The sequence below is a fragment of the Phyllostomus discolor genome, chromosome 12, assembly GCF_004126475.2.
Source record: "Phyllostomus discolor isolate MPI-MPIP mPhyDis1 chromosome 12, mPhyDis1.pri.v3, whole genome shotgun sequence".
NCBI lineage: Eukaryota > Metazoa > Chordata > Mammalia > Chiroptera > Phyllostomidae > Phyllostomus > Phyllostomus discolor.
In genome coordinates, this window is record NC_040914.2 from 53,196,559 (window position 1) to 53,220,883 (window position 24,325).

At 51.2% G+C, this 24,325-nt stretch overlaps 1 protein-coding gene across 2 annotated transcripts in view; it reads left to right on the forward strand.

The window, feature by feature from the left end:
• NUP93 (nucleoporin 93) overlaps positions 1-24,325 on the forward strand; it is a 104,484-nt gene that overhangs the window by 30,101 nt on the left and 50,058 nt on the right. Inside the window, exons 1-2 of one of the 2 annotated variants that reach the window (XM_028501718.2) lie at positions 9,371-9,464; positions 21,888-21,950. Coding sequence is in view for 1 of the 2 variants with exons in the window: in XM_028501717.2 (XP_028357518.1) it covers positions 21,888-21,950 (63 nt within the window). In the remaining variant the exon portion in view is untranslated. Of the gene's footprint in view, positions 1-9,370; positions 9,465-21,887; positions 21,951-24,325 lie in introns of those variants that run through there. The other variant, XM_028501717.2, reaches the window with a different exon arrangement.

Sequence of the window (24,325 nt, forward strand, 5' to 3'; positions counted from 1 at the left end):
CGTGCTCTCCCCACCGGTACCTTCCGCACTCTCAAACCCCGAAGGGGTGGAATTCAGTGTCTCCATCTCGCTAATCTGCTCACGTTTGCCTCTGGAATGGGCACCCTGAAGCTGCTTTTCCTTACCTTTGGCCCTTGCCCGAAGCTTCTGCTTCTGTTCCACTTCTGTGCCTCTGGGCCGACTCAGCCTGACACCGAAGGGGCGAGGGGATTCCTTTGTCGACCGGAGCAGAGGGGTGGGCCGGAGCAGAGGGTCGGTCGCTCGGAGAGCCACATCCCAGGTAGAGAGGGTGACGGGTAGGAAGATAACCAAGGATGTTTAATTTTGTTTCTCGTGTTTTAAGAATGGATTTGTAAATGAATCTAGCTCCTGCTTTCACCTGTGTTCTTGACCACTTGTTGGCCGTTCGCCCTCCCAGCTCATCTAGGGGGCGGGGCTTCATTTTGGAGCAGCAGGCACATCGCAGACCCCTTCGGGCACCTCCGTTTTTCTGTGGGAGTTTGGAAAGGAGAGGAGCTGCGAACCTCATCTCTGTCTTTGTATGAGCTCTCTGCCTCTGGTTTTAATTTCCTTCCGCACCTTCCTCATGCCCCAGCCCCTTTGGCCACCGGAAGGAGGCTCGTTCTCAGCCATTCCAGAGTGCGGCATCCAGGCCAGCCTCGGCGTCACCTATGAACTTGTTAGAAGTGCAGATTCTCCGGCTTCTCCCTACACCTACCGGGCCCAGCTCTCAGGAGATGGGGTCTCAGAGTCCGTGTTTTCACAAGCCCTCCAATTAGAGAGCCACCAGGTACGCAGTCACAGAAGTCTGGTGCAGGAAGACCCTGCCTTTCTAGCCGTGTGCCCACTTTTCATCTTAGTCCGCCCATCCATCAACCCTGAACCTCCAGCCTGCAAAGCACTGTATTTATTATTTAGGTGTTTGAATCCATAAAGAACTTGTTACCACCCTGGTTTTTATCTTTGCTTCATGAAGGACATGGCGGTCAATAAAACGTATGTTTAATTCTTATGTATATTAAAAAGTTATGACTTATAGTTGGCCATTGATTATTTTGTCACCATGGAGGCACCGGCTGGCACCGAGGCTGCCGCCCCGAACACGCTGCCTGAACAGCAGCCGGACCCCAGAGGGGAGTGAGGAAGGGCGGAGGCAGAGGGCAGGAAGTGCAGGGATTAATAATCCCATCTGAGCTGATCGTCATTATCCTCCGTGAGCGCTGTGAGCGGATGTGCTTTGGCTTCTGCAAATGTTAATAATTCACGGGTGGACCGTGCCAAAGGGAAGCCTTAGATCTGGTCTCTCAGCAGATTCAACTCACCGTCTGCCGTCAGTGGGAGCCAGGAGAGATGAAAAACGGACTTGTTGTTCTTCCTTCACTAACCCGACTCCCCCCGCCCCTTTCTCCTTCCTGCACATCCTCTTTTTGTTTGCCTTCTCACCCGCTTCTGGCCGCCACCCCCGGCCCGCAGGAGCCCGTGCTGGGGGCCTGGGGTCTGCTGCTGATGACGTTAGGTTTCTCTCCCCCTTAGCTGCTGGTGACAGCAGATGCCACGAGAAAAAGCAGAAAGGCAGAATAACTATTTCCTTGGAAATGTCTAAATCAGGCTGCGGATTTGAAAAATGTATTAAAATGTGCAGCCTGTGCTTTAAAAATCGTTTGCAGTGACTCCTCTTTGCCTCGAAGAGTCGCCCTGTTGTGTGGACAGTTGAAGATGCGGTGTTGGTCCCGTGGGCCCGGCGGCGTTTTCCCATCTTACGGAGGAGAGAACTGAGGCGGGAGGTGCATTTCAGAAATCAGGGACAGGCAGCCTTGTAGGGCGCTGGGTAGAATGTGATTAGATTAGGCTCAGATACTGTGTAGGTAGCGACACAGGCGCCTGCAGGTTCAATTCTAAATGTCGGTTTGCCAGGAAGCACCGCAGTGGGAGAAGGCCGGTAGCAGTCTGCGGTCGTGTAGGTGTTTCTAGAGCTCCTGGATAACAGCGCGCAGCACCTTCCAGGTTGGTCAGTAAGTGCACGTGCAGCACTGAGCGCCGGGCGAGATGCTTTGTGGGGCGCCCTGAGTGACAGTGATACAGCCCCACCGTCATGAGATTTTCCGAGTTTCAGGCTAACCCGAGGGGATTTGGCTGTCTGACACGCCCAGCCTCGGCTTCAGCGTGTGACGTGGCCGAGTAGCAGAGCTGGGACCCTTTCTGTCGCCTTCAGTCACCTGAGTGGTTGGCTGCAGGACTCGGTGGTAAGGAGCACCTTCACCCAACCGAACCGTTGTTCTAAAAACCCACCCGTCACTGTTGGGAGGCTGGCAGAGCGAAGAGTGGCGTGGGCAACGCAGATTGAAAAATCAGCTTAATTTTCAAAGACTGTTTTGAATTTCGGATCCTCGAGTCCCTGTGCTGGAGACCAGACGGGTGCAGTGCAGGGGTGAGGGCCTGGCCTGTGCTTTATTGCGGGGCAGCGTGAGCTGCTGGGGCGCAGGCGAGGCCGCCCGCCTCCCAGGCCTCGGCCGTCCGGCTGTCCGTCCCGACTGCGGGCAGTGGCTCTGGCCGGGTGGTGGCTCAAGCCCCTCTCGTCCCTAGGCCTGCGGGTGGCACCACGTTTTCCGTTCCGGATTCGCTCTGTTGTTATTTCTCACGTAATTCTTTACCCTGGCTCTTTTTTTTAAAGACTATATCCTTGAATATAATTTTATTATATCTTGATTTCAGATTTTATTTATTGCTTTGAGAAATGCCATGTTCGACTTCATAGTAGAGATTGCTGAGAAGCTAGAACCCTGCCTGTCATCCTCCTTCGTAGGAAAATTTCAGGAACCCATGTTTTATGTGTCAGTGAGTTTGAGATCTGACCAGATAACGGAATACAGTTTTTCCGTTGTTTAAATCATTGAGGATTAGCTACTTTTAGTCATTCTTTTCTTTTTAAAGGGGAGTCTTTTTTAAAATCGGTTTTTGCCCTCATCAGTGTTTGCCCGTCAATAGCAGAAATAGCAAATATGTGCAGAAAAGAAACTACATGAGAATTAGTGTCTTTTCTCTAAAGTCGTAGCAGCAACACGATGGACCTGCTGCAGTGAGCAAACCCGAACTCCCGGTGTCCGCATTTATAAAGGCGTCGTGGGGCTATAGTGAGCTCTAGTTCTCCTTCAGGTAACAGGTTCCCTGCTGAATTTAAAACCGAATTTGAGAGAATTCTGTTTGCACTCAGCCTGGTACTAAACACACGACCGCGTGAAGCTCACTGGTCACGAGAACCAGCGAGCCGGACGCTGCCCTTTCGTGCTCAGCCCTCCTCCGTGTAGTAGCTTCGGACTCCGTGCGGTCCGGGCTCGGGCGCACACCTTGCAGGTGCTGGGGGCACAGTGTCCCGCAGTGCTGGGCAGGGAGCTCTGTAAGCAGGAAGCCCAGGTCCCGAGTGACCGTGGCTGGACTCTGAGTTTCCCTGCGCCTTCTTTTCTCACCTGTGCCACCAGGGCAAGGAAGCACCCCCGAAACTTGATGGCTATGCGACGGGTAAGCTTCCCACAATCTGTTACTTTATTTCTTATCAAAAGAATGCCGTGTAGCCTTGTAAGGTCTTGCCAAAGTCATTTGTTCCCACTGTGTAAATATTAAGATTTTATAGATGCTGTGTGTGTGTGTGTGTGTGTGTGAGAGAGAGAGAGAGAGAGCGCGTGAGCGAGCACATGTGGACAGACTAGCGAGCGAGCTCTCCTCGTCCTGAGTTTCTGAAACCTGGGAGTGCAGTGTGATGTGCTGCCCTGAAGGAATGTTCGAGATGCTTCCCCTCTCCCTTTGGCCTGTTCCCATTAGTAACTGCACTTCCTGGGGAACTACTTTTTGAAAACTTGTTCAAAGGGGAAATGGGTTAAGTTCCCGGCCCGCCTCCAGACCCTGCTCCCACACCTTTTGGTTTATGGTGCAGAGGTGGGGGGGGGGGGTCAGGAACTCCTCAGCTTCTCTGTGTGGAGAGAGCTGTCTTCTCCCTGCCGTTTCTCGACCTCTGGGTAGACAGGGTTGCATCTGAGCAACAGAGAATGACCGTGATCCGCTTTACTGCTAAATAAAGACACGCAGAAACTGTCTCATTTTTATCGACTGCCTGAGCCCAGTGGCCCTCCCATAAAACAGCACTCAAGGCGGAATGTCGCTGACGAAACCGGCAGACTGCTGTTTCATTCTCAGCTGATTCCTCAGGATGGATCGGCTCTGACCGCCACGCCGCTGACCCTGGGCCAGGACCGTCTCCTTTTCCCTGAAACTCCTTGGCTGTGGACGCAGCCGAGAAGGAAGCCGACTCTGGCAATTGAATCCTGTTGGTAATGCTGCTTAGTCACAAAGAGGAGTTTGATGCCTCTGCACATTGGCCAAGAGCCACATCAGCATTTGCCTTACTACCTAAGGCTGCACTTATCTCGGGGAGCTGAAGAGGTTTGAAAGAACAAATGACAAGCAAAAGTAACATTTATATTTAGCTCCCCTGGAAGTAGCTGCCTGCATCTGCTGTGGGTAGGGCCTGGTGAGCGCTAATAAAAAATCAACGTTGGGGAAATGGTTTTGTTGAGTGCCCTTGAGGACAGCACCGTGGTGGGCCCCGATGAGGGTGAGAGTAAATACGAATCGCGGGCACTGTCTCCTGGGAGCTCATCGTCTTCCACCCGGAGAGCCAAGCCTAGCATTCCTGTAGCAGGACTACACTGTCCGAGACAACGTAAAGGGCTGGGCAGGGCTGAATGGGTTTGGCATGAGATTCTGAATGCCGAGGGAGCTCAGAGGAGCGGAGGAGGCAGTGATGAGTGGATTTGGGGGCAGTCGGGGAAGACCCCTGCAGTAGACGGGTCCGAACGGGCCTGGAAGAATTAAATGCGTTTAGCTTGCAGGAAGTGCACGGGGATGTGAGAACAATGACCTGACCAAAGGCAGGCTATATGCTAAGGAGTAGAAGCGGTCAGGGAGGGGGCATGGAATGTGGGAGAAGCGGCTGCCAGGCAGCAGTGTGCAGGCAGTACTTGCCGCTGAAAGTTTTGGAGCAGGTAAATGTCCAAAGGAGGGAGAGAGGGTGAGGAAACACTTACAGAAGTTGCCTTGGCCGGTGGAAGGACCCCTGCTGAGGCACTCTTGGCTGGGGGCCGAGGACAGAGAGGGAGTGACGTGATGTGCACCTGGGGTGTTGGGTGCCACACCTGCCGCCCTCGGTGGGCTCCAGAGGGACGTTCAGAAGTAACTCGGGGGGAAGGGTTGGTGCGGTCAGGGCTGAGAAAGCGGGTTGATTAACCAGATTGAAGGTGGAGAGTTCCTCTCAGTTATCGATGTTCTGGCAAGAGATCCTGGTGGAAATGCCCCCTAAAAAGTTGAGAGAGAGGATGAGAAACACTGCTCAGAGAATAGCTCCAGACAGAATTTTCCAGAGCCACTGACCTAGAGGCGAGAGCGGTGGCAGTAAAAATGAAGAGATGCACGAGGCAAGGGACCCAGGTCTCGGCAAGGAGAGAGGAGCCAGCAGGAGGATGAGGATGAGGATGGTGATGGTGGGCTCGGAAGGCAGCCAGGACCCTGCTGTGCCTCCGCAGGCTTGGGACCGGGGGACGGTAACTGCCCAACCTCACGTGGCCTCTCATTCTTAACTCTTGTGGAAGCACTAACCCACCGGTGATACTACTCCATCTTCCCAGCGGCCCGGCAGGCCTGGCAGGCAGCAGAACGGAGCTCCCCAGGGACCGTGAAAGTGTGATTTCTGGGGAAAGCCCGTGTGTCCTCGCCGGTGTGCTTCAGAGTGTTAGAGTCGTCCACCTGAACATAATCCCGCTGGTGATTACTGTCGTTCTGCTGGGACCACAGCATTCAGTGGCTTCCTTCTATTCTGTGATCTTAGTTATTAATGGTTACGGGTTAAAAAAAGGGGGGACGGGGGCTACCGATGCCACACCTTCAAAAACGCCTCCTCACCCTCATTGTCTTTCAAGCGTGGGCCTAAGGAAACTGGAACTGTCCCCGCCCCCCCTTCCCTGTTTTTTCCTCCCTCCTCAGAAATCTTTCAGACCAGCTAACAGCTTTGCAACCTGAATATCCTCAGTTGGAGGAAGTGTTCCTGCTTTTTTAGGAAAACCTTTTTTATTCCCCTTGGTCTTATGCCTGCACTTTGCTGGGAAGTTCCTAAATGGACTCATTGGGAGAGTCTGTCGAGAGATGAAAATAAAAATAACAAACTTGAAACTTTTCTGTGCAAGATTACACTGAATTCTAAGGAACTATCTAAGTGCATGCTTTGTTGGGATTTTATACGGAACACGGCTTGCAAATTTAAGCCTTCACCCGAAATTTGGAGATTTTTCAAGTACCCTGAGGCCTTGATACACTTTTTGGTCATTGTGGTAGTAAGATGCACGTGTCTTTGCACTTGTGGGTGTCTAGATACCTTACGTAGTGTGCATCTTGCATAGTGTGTATCTTACAGGGCGTGCGTGAGGTGCAGATTAGCTGCTGCTGCCGTGCAGAATGGGGCGGTGCACGGAGTGGTTTGAAAAGATGGTGTTAACCCCCCTTGGTAGAGAGGGTTCGATGTCATCTCTGCTGTTGTATCAGCAAGCCAGCTTTTATTCCGTATATTAATCAGTGCTGGGTCCACTAGCTGTGTCTCTTTTTTCTTTGTTTTAGTTTTTGGCACTTAGGGCCATATAAAGCCCAAACAAAGTGAAACACGAGACTACCAGATAGACAGTTAGGAATGGACCACTTTATGTTCAGGAAAACAAGTGGCAGGCTACCTCCTTTGTAAGGTGACTTCCTTTCAGGTGACCTTCACGCACATATTCAGGCATCTGGCGTCTGCAGCAGGTGCATTAACACTCCTCGTCCCCCTGCGCCCCGAGGCCCTTTGCAGCCGGAATCTGGTTCCCTTGGATTACTCATGGATCGGGGGAGAGGGAATCTGAGCCAGTTTACAGTTCCTTCTAGCATGAATGTCCCCTTCATTTATTTGTTGGCTGTACTGATGAAGAAAGATGTCGTAATAGTGAGTGACTCAGTGAGATACTTCTTGTTTTGTTTTCTTAGTAATGACAGGGGTTTCTCATTCACCCATAGCGACCTTCACAAGGTTCCCTCAGAGAAGCACAGGTTTGACCACGGGTGCCGCGGTTTGACCGGAAGCACACTGGGGTCTTGGTGCTCTTTTTTCCTCGCCCCTTCCCTCCCCAGGCAGAGACTGTCATTGCTGCATCGCCGCTGTGCTCCAGTGCAGTACGTATCTGATCCCAAACAAAAGAGTTTGTTTCTTAGACTGGTTTAGAGAGAGGTCCCCCAGGGTTGTCTTTTGTTCAGTAATTGGAGCGTCAGCCGAGGCTGGTTAATTTCACAGCTACTCCCCAGCGCGGGGTTTCTCCCTCAGCCTCTGCAGTTTCTGAGCTGCTGTGGTACCGTGTGTTGGGTCTGGAACAGGAAAAAGCTTGAATTGTTGAACGTTCGCTGTAACTACCGTGACATCTGCTATGCCATCGAATAGCACTGTCGGTGCAGTTAATTTTAAGTTCGGGGAAGAAACAAAACTAGAATGCTCCTGAGATTTACAGCGCTTGTTAACACACGCACCTGCAAATCACGCATTTGGTGCGATCACAGGGAATAAAACAAAGGAAATCACGCGCTGATTTTCATGTTGGTAACATACGTTCTTCCATTGTTCCTGTTCAGACATTTTCTCTCATAGAGTTTTCTCTTTTTTATAAGGCAGCAAGGTCTTAAACATCTCAACTCTGAGCACTTAATTGGCAAAAGTTTTGTTATAAGAAATACAGATTAATTATATTCTTTTTCTTTTACAGCAATAAAATCTAACTTGTTCTGCTTCTTTAAATACCAAGTTGATGATTGTAGATGAATAAGAACCTTAAGTAGCCAAATTCTAGATGCTAAGTAGCCAAGTTAATATTTGAATAGAATTTTTTTTTTAATTGGCAACTATCATGTGTTCTGCGGGTTCTGTGGTATAGAGGTTGGTTTTGCACCCAGCTGATTGCAATCATGGGCTTGTGGATGCCGTTTTTGAAGATGAAAGAGCCTTTGTCTTGATTTTTCTTTTGCATTCTGCACCGTAATGACAGTCCACTACCTGCCCAGCCTGGCTTTAATCATCCGGTGCCTGTTTCTTAGTGAGGTCTCATCTTCGATTCTTCACAAGCCTCCCTGTAATTGCCTAGTCGTTTGCTGCATTGCATTTCTTTTCAGTGATGGTGAAAAACACTTGTTTGTATTTCAATGTAGTCTTTAATTTTCAGGTTATACATTAAAACACAGGGAAAAAAAAAAACCTCACCCTGAGAACGCTTTTAAAAACCGTGATGGTAGAATGGGAATATTCATTACTCGCACATCACATGTTTTCCCCTAAATGTCGTACAAAGAATTGACAGCTGAGCTGAGCATATGTTAATAAAAGGTCTGCATTTCCCTGTGTCACTGACAGTTTCATTGGCTGTATATTCCTGAGATGCAAATAACCTCGCTCCTGTTCGAAGCTGTAATTGATGTGAATAGCTATCTAAACAGCATCAAAGTCTTCTAACTGCTGAGAAGCCAAACCTTTAAGATGGTGTGAGTTTGCCGTTCCGTGTGAAGGCCAGTGTAGCCGACGAGGGCGCAGGCACCCGAGACGCTCGGGTGCCGGAGCTGCGCATTCTGGAGGCTAAAATGGCAGGATCTGCCTGCTGCTGTACAAAGTCTTTTAACCACCGTTTATTTTAGCACCATGGCATGTGCAAATTTTTGCTGCTCAGTTAAGGGACCAGCTTCACAACTGGGTTACAGTCTATGGCTACAGAAGTGCATCACAGTGCAGTAAATGCATTTTTTTTTTTCACATTAACCAGACATGACAGCTGAAGCGATTTTTAATCATGCAAGATGTCGGAAGTCATCAAAAATTCACATCAGAGTAATTGCAGTGGCTTGGGTGGGGGGGCGGGAAGTATCGTAGCATTCCTTGTCTACATATTGTCTCTCCCCCTCTTAAATCTTAACTTGGTACAGTCCGTTAACAATAAAATACCCTTCTGTAACCTATAAACTGTTACTCCCATCAGTTTGTGCTTTCAAACTGGGGTCTGACTCCTGCATCACGCAGAGCTGCAGAGCGGCTCAGAAGGGGATGCTGTGCCCTGGGGGCTGCGAGGCACCCGTCTTGGGGGCGCCCTGCAGGCTCGTCTAACTGGGCTCTCTAGTGCTTCAGTCCTATCAACATTTGCAGGGCGTTCTCTTTCCCTTTTTCCTCCTTCTCTCTCTCCTCTGACTCCTCTCTCCTCCCTGCCTGCCCCTCACCCTCCCCCCCACCCCACTTCCGGCTGCTTGGAGTGGGGAAAAACTTGAGCACTGGTTCTGACAGCGCTCATCCCACAGGGAAGGCGGAGAAGGGCTGCGGCGGCCGGCGGCACCGCCGCTCTGGAACTCCTCCTGCTTGGGGGCTGCAGGTAGGACGGCCCTCGCCCGGGGTGTGTAAGGAAGTGAAGAGGAATGTACCTGGTGGACGGAGCGGCAGGGGGGTGCTGCGTGCCCCCCGAGAGACAGGGTCTCGGCTCATCTGAAGCCCCGAGATGAGTGCAGAGGCACTGTCTCGTGTGACGGGGACAGTGCCGATCCTCCCGAGAACTGCAGACCTGTGCCTTGGAATTCTGATGCTTTTCTTTTAAAAAAAAGTCTGTTGGGTGGGGCAGAGGGGCATTTGCCGAAAGATTTAAATGGCTATTTGGGATTGTTGCAGACTTCATCTCCGAGCAGTGAGTGGTATGGACGTGCCTTAGGATTTTTTTTTTTTTAAGATGCATGTGAAGTGCAGTTCTTATTTGACATAAAATAAGGTAGAATTTCTTTTCTGAAACCAGATTCTTCTTTGGGATTGTAGATGAATGTGTGTGTGTGTGTGTGTGTGTGTGAGAGAGAGAGAGAGAGAGAGAGAGAGAGGGAGAGAGAAATTGATTTTACCAAGGAATTCGGTCATTTTGTATTTTGTTCTAGGGAAAAAGTACTATTAGAGGTATTTGGAATTATCTCCCAGAAAATGCTGTAGCATAAGGCTTTACGTGACAAGCACTAAATAGTAACGCCAAAGACATGATTCTTATCTTCAAGTTATTCTCTTTTTTAAATTCGTCCTCAAAAGAGTATGCAATAAGTCCTTTAAGTATGTTTCCAGTTTTTGGTGTGGCGAAAGGGATTGTGTGAGCAAAATGAAAACTTTTCTATTTCTAAGTCATGCAGGCATTATCTGGAGGTCAGTAAAATTGTAAATGTCGCCTGTGACACTTTGAATACCTTGAGTAGCACGGGAGAGAACCTGCTTTTACCTCAGCATCAGAAAGCAGCTTCTTGTTGTCTTCCCTTAAAAACAACAGAAAAGACAGCGATGTACGGCTTTCCGTGCCAAGGACTGTCTCTGTCTCGTGGGACCGTGGGGTCTGGACTTCGGGGCTGGGCTTCTTCCGCAGTGTGGACTTGGAGATCACTCACCTAGTGGGGAGGTGCAGCTCCCTTCGGAGGTGTGGGACTTTCTGTACTCCTGACAATGGGAGGACTGGAGGGGCTGGCAGGTGGGGAGAGGGGGAGGGCCGCTCGAGGAAGGGAGAGGAGCTGTGAGGAGGTCGCCCCCGCAACCCGCCGCCCCCCTCCCCCGTGCACCGGAGGACCGGGGGGTCTAGATTCGCCCAAGACTGGGGCTGCTTGAGAACTCCGACCCACCGCAGCACCGCCAAGAACTGGTTTCTGAGAGGAGACAATGAGCTGAGGTTTGCATGTTGTAAAGATGGAGGAAACCTCTAACTGACCCTGCGTGGGAGATGACTCGATTATCCGTGCCTGGTACAGTTGCAGATTATTTTCCTTTGTCTGAAGTGGGTGGGTGCCAGCGCCTTCATCAGAGCTCCTTAATTTAATGTATGGAGGGTGTCTCAGCCACCATTTTTCACAGTCAGCCGTCTCACGGTGGAGGTGAGTGGGTTCTGAAGGCAGCTGCAGGGCCGTGTCATTGACATCAGGCTCGGTGCCCCCAGAGCTTTCTTGCTGGAGAGCTCGGACACGGATTTGCACCCTGCATGGAAGAGTTCTCTAGGAGGGTGGAGAACCTTCCCAGAGAGAAAATGGAATCCTTTTGTCTACAGTAAGTGTTTCTCGTGCTCATACAGCGGTGAGAGGTGGGAATTTGTCTTTGGTTGAATGGACAAAAAATACTAAAATGAATGCCGCAAATGTTAAAGGTGTAACACAGAGGTTCTTGGATATGCTTTAATGTGTGTGTTAGGAACTAAGTGTGATATGTATACTTGAAATACAGGTTTTATGAATGATTCTAACACACGCTTTTAATTATGCACTGGTAATTTAAGGTATTGAGAGGTATGAATTTATTGCTAGTCGAAGATGAAAGTGACACTTGAGAGAAAAAAGAAATCTAAATATGGTGTATTTAAAAGAGTTCAGGCTTCTTTTCACTGTCTTTTACAGTCAGTTTATTTTCCATGCCTGAAGAAAACTGCCGGATTTTAGGTTTTTTAAGAAAATATTTTCATGATCTCTAATAGCTGATTTACATATGTAAGGAAAAAAATGTTTTAACAAAGCAAGATTTTACCCTAAAAGGTCAATAGCTTGGGGCTTTCACTCTCCTTAATGAGGGTAATTTTTAGTGCCTTCTGCTTAATTAATAGTTGTGACTTCTAAGCTACTTGTGGAAACTCTCGTTTGTGAGTGTAAGCTCAGAAATCTTGATTCTTAAAATGAATTGGATTTGATTTGGCTCATTCCTTTGTTCCTTTAGCTGTAAGAGGAAACCAGTGAATTTTCATTTTGATGTGGTTTGTATTTCTCTCTTTAAAAGCACTTAACCCTGAAGAATTTAAAGTGAGTGTATTTCACAGTAAACCGTACCATGAAGAATTTGCTGGAAATGCGTCCGTAGCTCTTCCAGGAGCGGCATCTCCACAGACCCCGGGGCGCCGGAGGGCCCTTTGCACGTGATGTCGAGTGTGTGGAGCCAGCTGTTCTCCAGGTCTGGCCGCACGAGCTGCTCCTCACACTGTTCGCCCAGCGCTGCTTTCTAAGCATAGATGTTACTGAAGCTCGGGGAGAGGAGGATTTTCCCGTCAGGCTGTTCATGGAACTAGGAAGGCTCAGCTGTCCTAAGCCCTGTTTGGGATCCTACAAAGATTCCATGAAGCTTGCAGAAATCTTACAGAGGCTTGAGGCAGAACAGCCTAGGTAGATCTCTGTATAATGTTTTGAATCCTGAGTGGGACACAACCTATTGCTTGTTTGGATGCATGCACAGGGAGTCTTTCTCCTTCGATCTTGTGAGGCTTGCACTGGGAAATGAGGGGGTGGTGGAGGGCAGCAGACGACAACTCCATTTCCCCGGCAGCTCTGAGTGCAGAGCCCGGTTGGATGGACGGGCACGAAGGGGTCAGCCTTCCTTTGAAATCTTTAAACTAAAATGCGGTCGAGGATTCTGGCCGTCTTTTCTTTCTCTGGCTTTCCGTAAGCTGTGTAGTAGGTGCTCAGGGGAGATGGCGGAGGCCCAGCTGCCTCTCCTTGTCTCTGCCTCCGCCACGGTCTGCTCAAGCTCGGCTACCGGGAGGAGGCTTCCTTCCCAGCACTGGTAGGGCATCCCCGAGTCTCTTCCGACGGGAAGCTCTTCGGTTTTCTCGTGAAATTTTAGCCTGGCAGGTAGTAAAGGGCGGGACTGGTGCTTTCTGCTCCCTAAAGAAGGTATCCGTGTTAAACCTGTGAGTGCCCTGGCAGGGAGCGGCACCGTGCAGGCCGGCCCGCGAGCACAGGTCCTCGGCACTAAGATGGCAGTGAGGGGGAGGCAGGTGGCGGCACCAGGAGCTCCGTGACAAGAGGTGACCGCACGTGACTCATTTTCCTGTCTTGCTAATTTACAGTTACTTTTTCTTTCATGAGAAGATAGAAATTTTCCTGAAATAAAGACTTAATTAGCATTTATAGCCAGATAGCTTCCAATGGATGCTTTTAAGAAATTGTTGACAAATATGGATAAAGTAAAACCTTAAATAGATACTTTATATCAACGCTTGTGAAATTCCTTGCTTTGTGCATCCTTCTTTTTTCCTAAAATGTATAAACTTGTCCTTCCGGTGTAAGAGGGATATTCAGAAAACAGAAGACAGCGCCTTCCTCCTTTATGGCAAGAGGAAACCAGCGTTCCTGTGAAAAGTCCTTGGTGTTTGATTCTGATTTTCATTCTCATTCTTTGTGGCCGTTGGTTATTTCATAGGTAAAATATGTCAGCCACCTTCAAAAACAAAATTTATTGTATTTTGTGATTCAAGATACAGGTCATTCTGGAAGGGAAGTATAGTCACAGTGGTAATGGCAATGCTGATTTCTTACCTGTTCCCACCTGTCATGGAGCTGGCGTTTCTGGAGCTGGCCTGAGAGTTTATGTAGCACAGTCAGCTCCCTTACAGTGAAGGAGAGCACAGTTCACTGTAGGTCAACAACTTTCTCAAGGCCATGCATCTGGAAGGCAGACAATTTTGCCCCGAATACGGCCCCCAACTCCTGACCTGTGCCCCGCCTCTCTCTGCATCCGGCTGCACCCCTTTCTCTTTGAGGGCTGCTGGGGCCTGACTCACGGACCCAGTGGATGGAGCTTTCAGCGAGTCTCGCCAAGAATGACTTACTGAGCCTGAATTACAGTAAATAATATGCATTTATAAATTTATCACATGAACCAATGTTTAAAAATAAGATACATCTTGCAAGTCAAGCTCTTAGGTCCATTGTATTGGCTCAGCATGAAGGGCAAAGAGCCTCCTGGGACAGGGCTGGGCCAACTCCCCTACCCCTCTCCTCCACTCTGAGCTGGGGTGGAGCCCAGCATTCTGGTGGGCCCTGCAGCTCCAGGTGTGGGGGGCGGAGGGGGGGAGGCCCAAAGCACAGGGTATCCCCTTTTCCCCTAGTTCCGGTGGGCTGGGTGAGAGGTCCGAGCTCCCTGTCAGTTTCGGGTGATTTCTATTTGAAAAAGGGTCTTGCCCTCTCTCCTCCTGTGACTTGGCATTTGCCACTCCAGCGAAGCGGTGTTCCCAGTTCCCCGTGCCCGCGGTGGCCGTGGTGAGTGGTGCGCCCTGCAGTAGGGCAGGGGGAAGTCCGCCCTGACAGGGTCAGGTCAGGACGCTTTCCCACTCAGTGAAGGTTCTAGAGAGAGTACGAACCCCAGCCCCTGTTAGCAGAGCAGTGCTGTGACCAGTTCCATTTAAGACAATGGGAAGGTAGAGAAGAGGTCTCTAGTTTGCCTCACTGGTCTCCAGATAAATACGTTTTCAATAAAAAATAAGTTCTGGACTAGAAGAAGCTGCAGGGAAACCAGAGTGCGGGTCCCTGTGACAGGCAAGGTGAGCCACAGTCCATCCCGTCCCATCAGTGGGAGCTGTGCTGTGGAGCGGGAGGAGCTATGACCTCCGGCTGCAGGCCCAGGACTGACACCGGTAAGGCAGGGAATTAACTCAGCACGTGGCTCCCGCCCGTTGCCTGGACTAATAGCGCTCCTGGGGCTCGCTAGATAGAACTCGAGGCTGAATCCTGAGCTTCATAGAAACCAGTGTGGCAGAAACCGCCCAGCTCCCACCTGCCGGGCTTAGAGACACCCCCTGCTCTCTGTCTTTCTCGAGGCCCCCAGAGCTTGCTTTTGTTGCCCCTTCCCTAAGGGAAAGGACACTAGATCTGACAAGGCAGGCGTCTCTGGGTCTGTTCAATTTAAGAAAAAAAATAATGCAAGGCTGTGTTTTCAATGAGTTGTTTTAGAGTGGGTTTTGGGGGGCTGTGGGAGAGGGTGTTGGCCACTATTGATGCATTTCCACTTTTTAAATATTACAGTGCGGTTTTAGTGCCAGAATTCTTTGAACGTGGGCTAATCCATCTCCAAGATGGAAATCAGTTCCCCAAAGACATGTGAAAGCATTTTGTATTGCCCCTTATTGTATCCTCCTTACCTTATCTTCCCATCGCGGCAGAGTGGCTATGGGGTTAACATTTTTTTATTTCTGTTCATACCTTTGGGTAAGGAGAGGACTCTCCTGCTGCTTTTGGAAGCCACGCCTGCTTGGCACACTGCTGCGTTCCGTTTGCACAGCCAGACTGGGAAGTTTCCCCTTCAGATCTTTCCTGTTCTCGTGTCCCCAAGGGTCAGCCCTGGCGAGTGTGCGGATTGGGTGAGGGGTGGTGAGGGGTGGTGAGGGGGCGAGAGAATGCTCAGAGTTGCCACCCTCACCTGCTCCCACGGGCCGCCTCAGCATCCCGAGAGCGGCTGGCTGGCTGCCCTTCTCCCTTTCTTGGCTTCTGGTGTTCCCGCCCCCTGCCGGGCCCCATTCTAGAAGTCTCTAGAAGTGGAGAGCGTGGAGTGCCACCAGCACAGGCCCAACCACCGCCACGTGGCCCGTCTGCTGCACCCAGCCGTCTCACGAGGGGCAGGCTCCGCTTCATTTCCTCTGGAAGTGGCGAGGTTGTCTGTGCAGAGCGGATCACAGCCTCTCCCCAGACCCGGGAGCGGCGGGGGAGCTGCTTACACAACCCCTAAGGGTTACTTCAGGACTTCTTGGTGCTGGGGGGAGAGGCAGTCCTGCTGAAAAGCACCGCATCCCACTGGTGCCTGAGTGGCCGCCGCGTATTGTTTTCCTCGTTTCCGTTGTGCCTTAGACCACTCGCTCCCCTGCACACGGAGTCTCCCAGTGGCTGAGCTGGAGAGATTGCTTTTGCTCCTCTTCCCTGGGTGGCCAGAGATAGGTGGCCAATAAGAGCCCCCTGGGGCCCCTGAAAGAGGCAGAACTGGCTTTGCAGCAGTAGCACAGGAGACTGTAATGGCCCTCCCAGGGCTGCAGCCCTCGGCCTCACTTCCCCAAGGCAGCAGCTGCCTGGTGCGCTCAGCAGCCCTGCCCTCGCGCCTCCGTGTGGAAATGGAAAGGGGCACCTAGTGCGGTCACGTGCCCACACGGTGTTGACGAGGGAGGGGTACCGGGGGCTGCAGCTCAGGAAGGGCCCGTTCCCCATCTCAGAGGCAGCTTTTCCTTCTGGCCACGGGGAGTTCTTCCTCTTAGATTCTTTCTTTAAGCAACGACGGACATCTTGGAAGTTGGGATTTTGTTATGGGATAGTTGTTTCTCTCCCTTCCTAGTCTTGATGGGATGGGGATGATAAAAAGGTGGAGTTCACAGTAGGCAGTTAGATGGACTTACCTGTGAGTGACTCTCCCAGAGGCCAATGGCTTTCCCAGCGGGCGCAGGTGAGACGGCGTTGTGTCGTGGCTGTGTAGGCACGCCCTCGAGGGGACCGGGGTGTGCCAGGACACTTACGGCAGAATGCTGCCTACCCACAGGCCCTAGGCAGGTCCCGGAGGAGGTGGTGCTCGGAGCTGTGTATCCTTGGGTGGGGAGTCAGTCTTGTGGCGCGCCTTTGAGTTCTCTTCAGCCTGGGAGACTGTGTAGACCAACCTGTAAACCAGTTTGAGTTACGGGAGCAGGTGATGTGTTTTGTCTGAATGGACCCAAATCAGTCACATAATCGTGTCACCCTGTGTTTATTAACCCAGTGGTAGAAACCACGTACAGAGTGGGGCCCTGCAGCCTGGCAGTGACAGGTGGCCGGGTGCCCACACAGTGCCATGTTACAGGGCCAAGGCCTGCCACCTGTGGCTCCAGAGCCACCTGCAGGCGGCTGGGTGTGCGGAGCCGGCCAATGGTGGGACTCCACAGCCGCTCTCGCGGGGTCTGCTGCCACCTGCTGCACGAGAGCAGCGAGGCTTGTGCACAAACACACAGTGAGAAGCCGTGCAACGGCGTTAAAAATAGGTTACAGTCGGCGAAGTCGGCCCTGCCAGCTTGGCGCTGCTTTCTGCAGGGGTGAGTTTTGAAGATACATATATATATATATAGATAGATTTTTTTAATGCGCTTTGCAAACAAATAATTTAAAATATTAAATTTTTGCAGAAAACAAGCAGTGAGACTAACTGTAAATATTTAAGTTGGAGAAGAAGGCCTCGATTTGCTATTCAGTCTGTATTCCTTGCAAAAGGAGATTCTGTCTCTGGTGGGCCTTTTAGGCTGACTTCTTATGTATTCTTATTTTATTACAGTAAACATTGGTCTCAGAAAATTATGCACAAAATTATAGCACAAACGTGCTATATATAATGTGAAAGTTTCCCAAATCCTGAAAATGCCCCGATTTTAAAATCTCTGTCTTCATCTTCCGAGTTTTATCGGTAATGCACACGGCTGCGCACCTGAGAACCCCACCCCCCACTCCCCGCCCCCAGGCGCTCTCGGCGGGCCCACAGAGGAAGCCGGTGAAAAGCCGTCCACACCACCTGACCTGCCGGGGCTGCAAGTCCTGGCGGGGCTTCTGCGTGTCCATCTGGAAACAGTATCTTGCCGTTTCCTCCTTCACTTCCCCTTAAGTAGCAGTTTTACTTTATAAAAGTTTCACCCAAGAGAAGGTGGCAGAAGAAAGAGGTCATTCACTCAGAAGTTGGGAAGAGGGGTTGGGAGAGGTGACCGGAGTAGGCGTTCTCCTCCGAAGGCGCGGAAGCAGAACTCTGGGCCGCACTCACACTCCCGTCTTTGTGGAAACTAGACCTCCCCCACTGCCCGTCCCAGTTCCAGCCAGTGCAGCGCTCGCTGGAGTGCTTGTGTCATCCCGGGGCAGACCCTCTCCGTTGTTCTGCTTGTTAAGTCTATTTTTGATCTGCTTATGGTTGATTCCATCTCCGTTGCCTTCCGAGCTGTCGCCTGCACCCTTGCAAGGCCATGTTCCATCGCCACGACCATTTTCTACTGCTACTGCTTTTAATTGTTGGTATTATTTTGGTTTGGAGTGTTGGCTACAGGTTTCCTCATTTGTATACAGTGCATTTATTACGTGAGAGGGGCTACGAGACTTTTGTCCCGCCCACCACGTGTTTCTGTCTGGTGTCAGCTGCCTGCTGTGGGCGCCGCCCTTTCCGTTTTGACAGGGCGGCTGGCCAGCTGGTGGGTCGGGGAGGACAGACATAGGACGGCCCTCCGTGTTTGAGGGCTGTGGAAACTTGGACTTTGGCTCTGTGGGGCACCTTAGACTAATTACTGTATGTTTTTTTTTTTTTCATTTTATTTTTTGATTGATCGGGCAGTTTGTGTTCTGTAATTCAAACCGTTTATGTAACCATGTAATGAAGCACTTGCCGTGGGCGGGCAGCAAAGGCCTGGGAGGCATCGCTGTCCACTGTTTCTCTGCCCCGTTACCTTCCCCGCCAAAGAGGGCACTGAAATGTTTCTCACAGGTACCCTAAATTATTGTTCACAGTTTTCAGTTTGGAAAGCAGATAAGCTAAGAGAATTGGGCCCTTTTAGAAAAACAAACGTCCTTTTGCCCCCTCTGCTTTTCCACGGTCGGAGCTGGCTGCCGCTCGTGCCCTGAGACCCGGCGTCTGCAAGATGGTCGTGCGGCTCTGCGCCCATCTTGCTCAGCCCGGGCCACTGAGAAGCCAGCCTGGCGGCCAGGTCCCTGAGACTCGGCCGCATGTTTGGTAGCAGAGTCGACCCACCCTGTGGTCACCTGCTGGGTCGTCGTTCTGCGCCAGTGTCCCTCGCGAGGCAGTCCGCCTGCTCTGTTCAAGACGGTGCGCACGGCTGAAGACACTGCCTGGGCAGATGCGCAGTGTTGATGGTCCCGTAGCAGTAAACACTGACGGTTTGGAGTGTTGCGGAGTTGACATCTGCAGTCATTTCCGGCTTTTCCCACCGTCTGTGACCCGTAGTAAGAAATGCATTTTACACCCTGACCCACTCCATTCACACACGTAAGTATATGTAATTGAAAGAAAAGTCCCACAGAACAGTAGTACCCAAACCAGATATCTCTGCTGGACTGTGTTTCACTTAAAAAAAAATTGCTGGTTGATTTCATGACCCAGCTATGGTTTCTGAGCCACATTTTGAAAAACCGTTCTAAAGGGATGCCCCAGACTTGACATTGATGGTCTCATTCTTCCTCTACCGTGTGAGGCAGGGGGAGGGAAGGCATACATACACAAGTGTAATACACCCGTTTATTCTGCTTTGAAAAGGGGTTAGAAAGTTTGGATTCCAAGTCTGAGCTTTGCAACTTGCAAACCATGATGTTCTGAATGTGCGACCCCAACATTTGAGAGTTGTCAGAAGCCTTAGAAACCATCTGGTACAGCTTCTTAAATGGTTTTTTTTTTTTTTAATTAAAATTTAAAACTTTCCAGTCACAGTTGACATCCAATATTAGTGTCAGGTGCACAACACAGTGATTGGACATTTGTGTAGCTGACAAAGTGTCCCCTCAGCAAGTCTCGCACGGACGGTACTAAGAACACACTTGGAGTGGTGCAGAGAGACAGTCCGGAGCTGGGTCCAAGTGAGGACGGGACCTCGATGTGTGTGTGATCGCCATAATTCAGGGGTCCGTGTTCTCTGAGCCGTGAACTTCATCCCCTGTAAAGGGGAGCTGGCAGCCGATGAAGAAAACCAATGTATGGCTATTTCACTCCCCTCCTGGACTCCATCCTTTTAGAGAGGAAAGACGTTTTCCTTTGTTTTCTTGATTTAGAAGCTTACTGTTCCCTAAGAATCTCAGGGACGGTGTGTCTCTGGTGGAGAGAACTGCGTGTGAATTCTGCCTCTGCCTCTTCCTGGGGGGAACCCTTGGGCAGGTTAGTTAAGTGCTGAAACCTGTTTCTGACCTGTAAAGTGGGCTGGAGGTAGATGGGGAGGGGGGCCGACCGTGTGTACTGTTTCATACGGTGAGAAGGTCAGCAGTGATGTCTCTGAATTGCTTAGACAGGTGTCTGGCCCCGAATGCTCCCTGCATGGGAGCCGCTGCGTGTTAGAAAAGGCTCGAAACCAGAACCCACTGCAGGAGCCAGTTAGAAGAGGGTCTGTTTCCAGGGCTCGGGCAGGGAGGGGCAGCGCACGATGGGGCTGCAGGAGCGGTTCTCTCACCTGGCAGGCCTGCAGGTGTTTCTGGGATGTCCTTTACTGAGCAGGTCAGCAGTGGGGGGAGGGGTGGGCGCCTGTGAGCACTTACAAAGCGCTTGTTGGGGAGAAAAGGGGGCAGGAGTGACGAGGAGCCCTGAGGCTCACGGCTGCACCCCGGGCATCTCGGAGTGGAAGGCGAGCTGCTGGGCCTTCTCTGTGCCTGGGGCTCCTCCGTGTGGCAAGGAGCCCGCCCAGTGAGAGGAGGCACCCCCTGGCCCGCCCAGCTTTCTGCTCCAAGAAACCCGTTTTCTGGTGCGCTCTCAGAGTGCCCCCTGGGGTGCGACGAGTGGAGTCTCACAGGAGCGTCGGAAGGGAAGGAAACACACGCGGAACAAGGGAGTCGAGGAAGAGACCTGTGGGAAACTTGGGCCGGGGCAGGTGTTTTTTGCCCAACTTTTAAATTCTGTAATTGGTCATTTTTTCTTGTGTGTCCTTGAAAGGAAACGAACTGCCACTAGATGGCGCACAGGTCCAGCCCTGCTCTGTGTCAGTTACTGTACTTGTAAGATTCTTTTCAAAAGATGGGTCCCCAGTATGTTGTTTTCAGAAATGTGACTTATAGTCTAGTTGGTCGTTTCATTTTAGAAGGGAATAAAGGAAGAAAAATAAAAATTCAAAATCTACATATTCCGTGGGCTTAGTTTATGGTATAGAGAAAGCCCAACTGAGTATAATGGCAACGAATACGTTAAGGAAGAAAATAGTCTTCCCGAAAGCGATATCTTTTTCTTCTTTTTCTTTCTCAACCACCACCAGGAATTTTATTTCTTAGAAAATTTTTAGAATTCTGTTTCTTACAGAAGTGTGTTGCTTTTCAACAAACGTGTCTAATTATTGCTTTGCGTTAGTGTTTTAATTGTGCATGTGTATATGTGGGTTATATGTGGATCTGGGTGCAGCCAGAAAAAATGGGATGGGCTGGCCGTTGATCAGGGGAAGAGCAGAGGAAGCCCAGCGAGGGGGCGGGGCACCAAACACAGCCCCTCCCACCCTTCCCGAAAGGAGGAGAAATAAGACCGGGCCTTGTAGTACAGGGTACAGGTGGATCTCACGTAGAGGGCAACTCGAATTCTCTCCTGTTTCAGCTGAGACTTTGACCTTTACCTGTTTGGTGGCAGGTCATCTTCTCGGCCCCCACGCCCCAGCCGTGGGAAAGAAGCTGCACCCCTGGGCGAAGGGCAGGGAGTTGGCATGGGGGCCGACCCCGATGCCCACTCTGTCTACAGCTGTGGCCGGCCATCAGGACGCTGTCAGGACAGTGACCCTTTCTCCTCCCCAAGACCTCAGTCTGAGCAGTGACAAGGAGATCACCTGGGGCATCTCTTTCTTGAATGCCGCACAGGGACCTGCATCTCACTGGTTCTGGCAGTAGAGCTGCATGCCCTGGGTGTGGGGGCGGGCAAGCCCTTCACTGCCTCCTCTCACTTAGCATTCGTTTCGCATTGGAGTAAACTAAGGTTCAAAGAGTCCGAGCATCTACAGATCAGGAGCCGTTAGCGCACTGCCACCGGCGGCAGAGGCAGGGCTGTGTCTGTGGAATGCGGGCCACTCAGGAATTGAAGGGCAGTCCCGACTTCACGTTTCGTGTCTAGAGGACGTGGGACTTCCCACGGCTGCTTCGTGGGGACCCGACCCTCTGACCGTCATCACGTGCCCCCAGACTGAAGGGAACTGGGGAACGAACGTCTGTGGAAACCAGCGGCCTGGATGCTTCCGCGCTGAGAGTGTTGGGAGGGTGAAGGTGGGCAGGGTGGAAGGCGCCCTTCTGGTTTTCCCCGCACTGTACTGTCGATGTTTTCAGGGTCGATCTGATCCCAGGCTGTGTCCTTTCTCCCCCTCCCGCAGGGCTTCCTGAAGAACGAGAAGGACAATGCCTTGCTGTCTGCCATCGAAGAGTCCCGGAAGAGGGTAAGACACGCGCCTGCACGCGGACGGTGCGCAGCCGCGGGGAGGGCAGTGCCGCGTCCCGGGAGCACGGGCTCCGGGCGCTGGGGCCTGGGTCCGAGGCCCAGCCCGCTGACCTGGACGGGCGCACCCGAGGGAGCCCTGCAGGGGCCGTTCCTGAGGAAAACGTCGTGCCTGTAGCTGTGTGTGTGGGTGTGTGTTTAGTGACAGGTGCATCTGGAACACTGGACTGGTCGGTTATTTATAAATTAACCTGAAACTGGAAGGGCCAGATAGTTCTTTGGTTTCACAGTAAAAAGTGGTATTTTGTTTTCCAGTGAGTCAGCAATTCAGAGCGACGGTTATGACCACTGATCATTTCCCTCAGTTCCTCTTCCCTTGATCACCCAGGTTGACTTTCTGTGCTACGGCTGACATACGACATATTAGTTTCAGGTGTGCAACATAACGACTCAACATTTATACTCCTTATAATGGGATCACCACAGTAAATCGAGCAACCTTGTGTCGCAGTGCAGAGTTGCTATGGCAACACTGACTGTTTTTCCTATGCTGCATGTCACTTACAGCTGTCACATGTGCGGCAATATTTTGCAACAAGCATTCCCTCAAGAAACTCAAAGATAACTTACTTTACTAACTTGTGAATTATCACCATTTGTTTCTGACAAGGATCAAAAGAGCAAAACCTTTCCAAAACTTCCCACTACGGAGTCGGAGGTTTTCCACCGGAGTCTCTCTGGGAGGCAGGAGGAACGTTAGCGAGTGTGTGGAATTGCGTCTAAAAAGGCCGTTTTTCCCGGGAAGGGGCTGGAGGGCTCGCACTGGTCTGCCAGGGCGGGCGCGTCTGCAGAGGCGAGCGGGGTGCAGGGAGAGCCCTGTTTTCTGTTTACTTACGTAATCCCCACTCAGAGTGAAACGCGTCTCTGTGTTATTTATGTAGGAAGCACTAAGGTGACAAGGGCTGCCTCTCTGTGTGCACTGGTTTAGTGCACGGGCCCACTAAAGACTGGGCAGGCCGGTCTCAGCTGGGCTGGCGGGAGACGGGGCCGCAGGCGGCTTGCCAGCTCGAACTTAGAAGAAAACGTTCCAAAGGACTGACCTGTTTCGTTATTACAGTACAGTTTCCTAAAATTTAATTAATTAATGGGTTTTTGGCATAAGTACTTATTTCTGGAAACAGAGAAATTCACTTGATTCTGATTCGAAAATATTTTTTTAAAAAGATTTTTGTTTTTGTTGTTCCCACTTAGAGTGAGCTACCCACTTTGCTTCTCCTGCTGTAAAGGACCGCTGAAATTAAATTAGGGTTGTCGAGTGCCACTGAGCCTTATTAATCCACTCACCCCGCGGAACGTGTTTCAGGAGTTGGCAGTCTCCGCGCGTTGTGCCATACTGAGACTGAGTGTGCAGCCAGCCAAAACATTTAAGTGACATACCACAGTGCAAAACGTGTGCACGTGTGTTCGTGAGGGCGATGTTCCGGTGCTGGGCGCCAGCCTCGGGGCGGGAGGGGGGACCCCTCACCTGCCGGGGCCCTGGGACACTGCCACCAAGCAGGAGTCACTCTCAGACGAAGGGGAGCAGCTTCCTGGCATTTGGGTGCTAATTTCACGTTTGAACCACTTGCCAATGTCCTGCTGAAATGCCAGGAAAACAAGCTGCAAAACCGCAAACGTGTCCTATCTCCCCATGTGGCGCATCCCAGCAAAAACAGAACAACACCATCAGAACATATGCAGAGCTTCTAAAAGCCAGCAACAGCTCAGCGATAAGCGGGTGTGGAGTCGGGGCACACTGCCCTCCTCCCTCTACGGAAAGGGGGTGCAAGTGCCCCCACCTGGTCTCAGCTCAGTTGCCCAGTTGCCTCCCTACCTTCCCTTCTTAACTGTGTTCACAGAGCCATATTTCTACACATAGCTTGAAAGGTTCCAATTTAACCTGCTGCGTCATTTTCTGTGGTTTGTCTCATCTTCCTTTATTTTCAGACCTCCACACACCCTTCCGGTATCCCTCCCTCCTCTTTGGGTTTCTTTCCTTCCCGTTCCTAGTGTCCCCTGCCTCCCAGCTCGCCTCACCCCTCCACCCCCCCACTGTCCTCTTCTCCTAGGTTTTAGGCGAGTGGCTCCGTGGGCTCCCTCACGCACCCCTCTAGTGGACGCGCTCCTCTGCAGCCAGCTGTCCGTCTGTCCGGGGGTTCAGACGTGGGTCTAAAGGGAATGGGCCGGAGCAGGGCAGATGGGTGGCTGATCATTGCTGACTAGCCCACAAGTTGGGTGTTCCATTACCTGCGGTGTAATCAAGGTGTGCTGGGGGTGGCATGGTCAAGGGAAGAGCATGTCGACATTGGGCCATTCATTTTTATCTGAAGCTCTTCG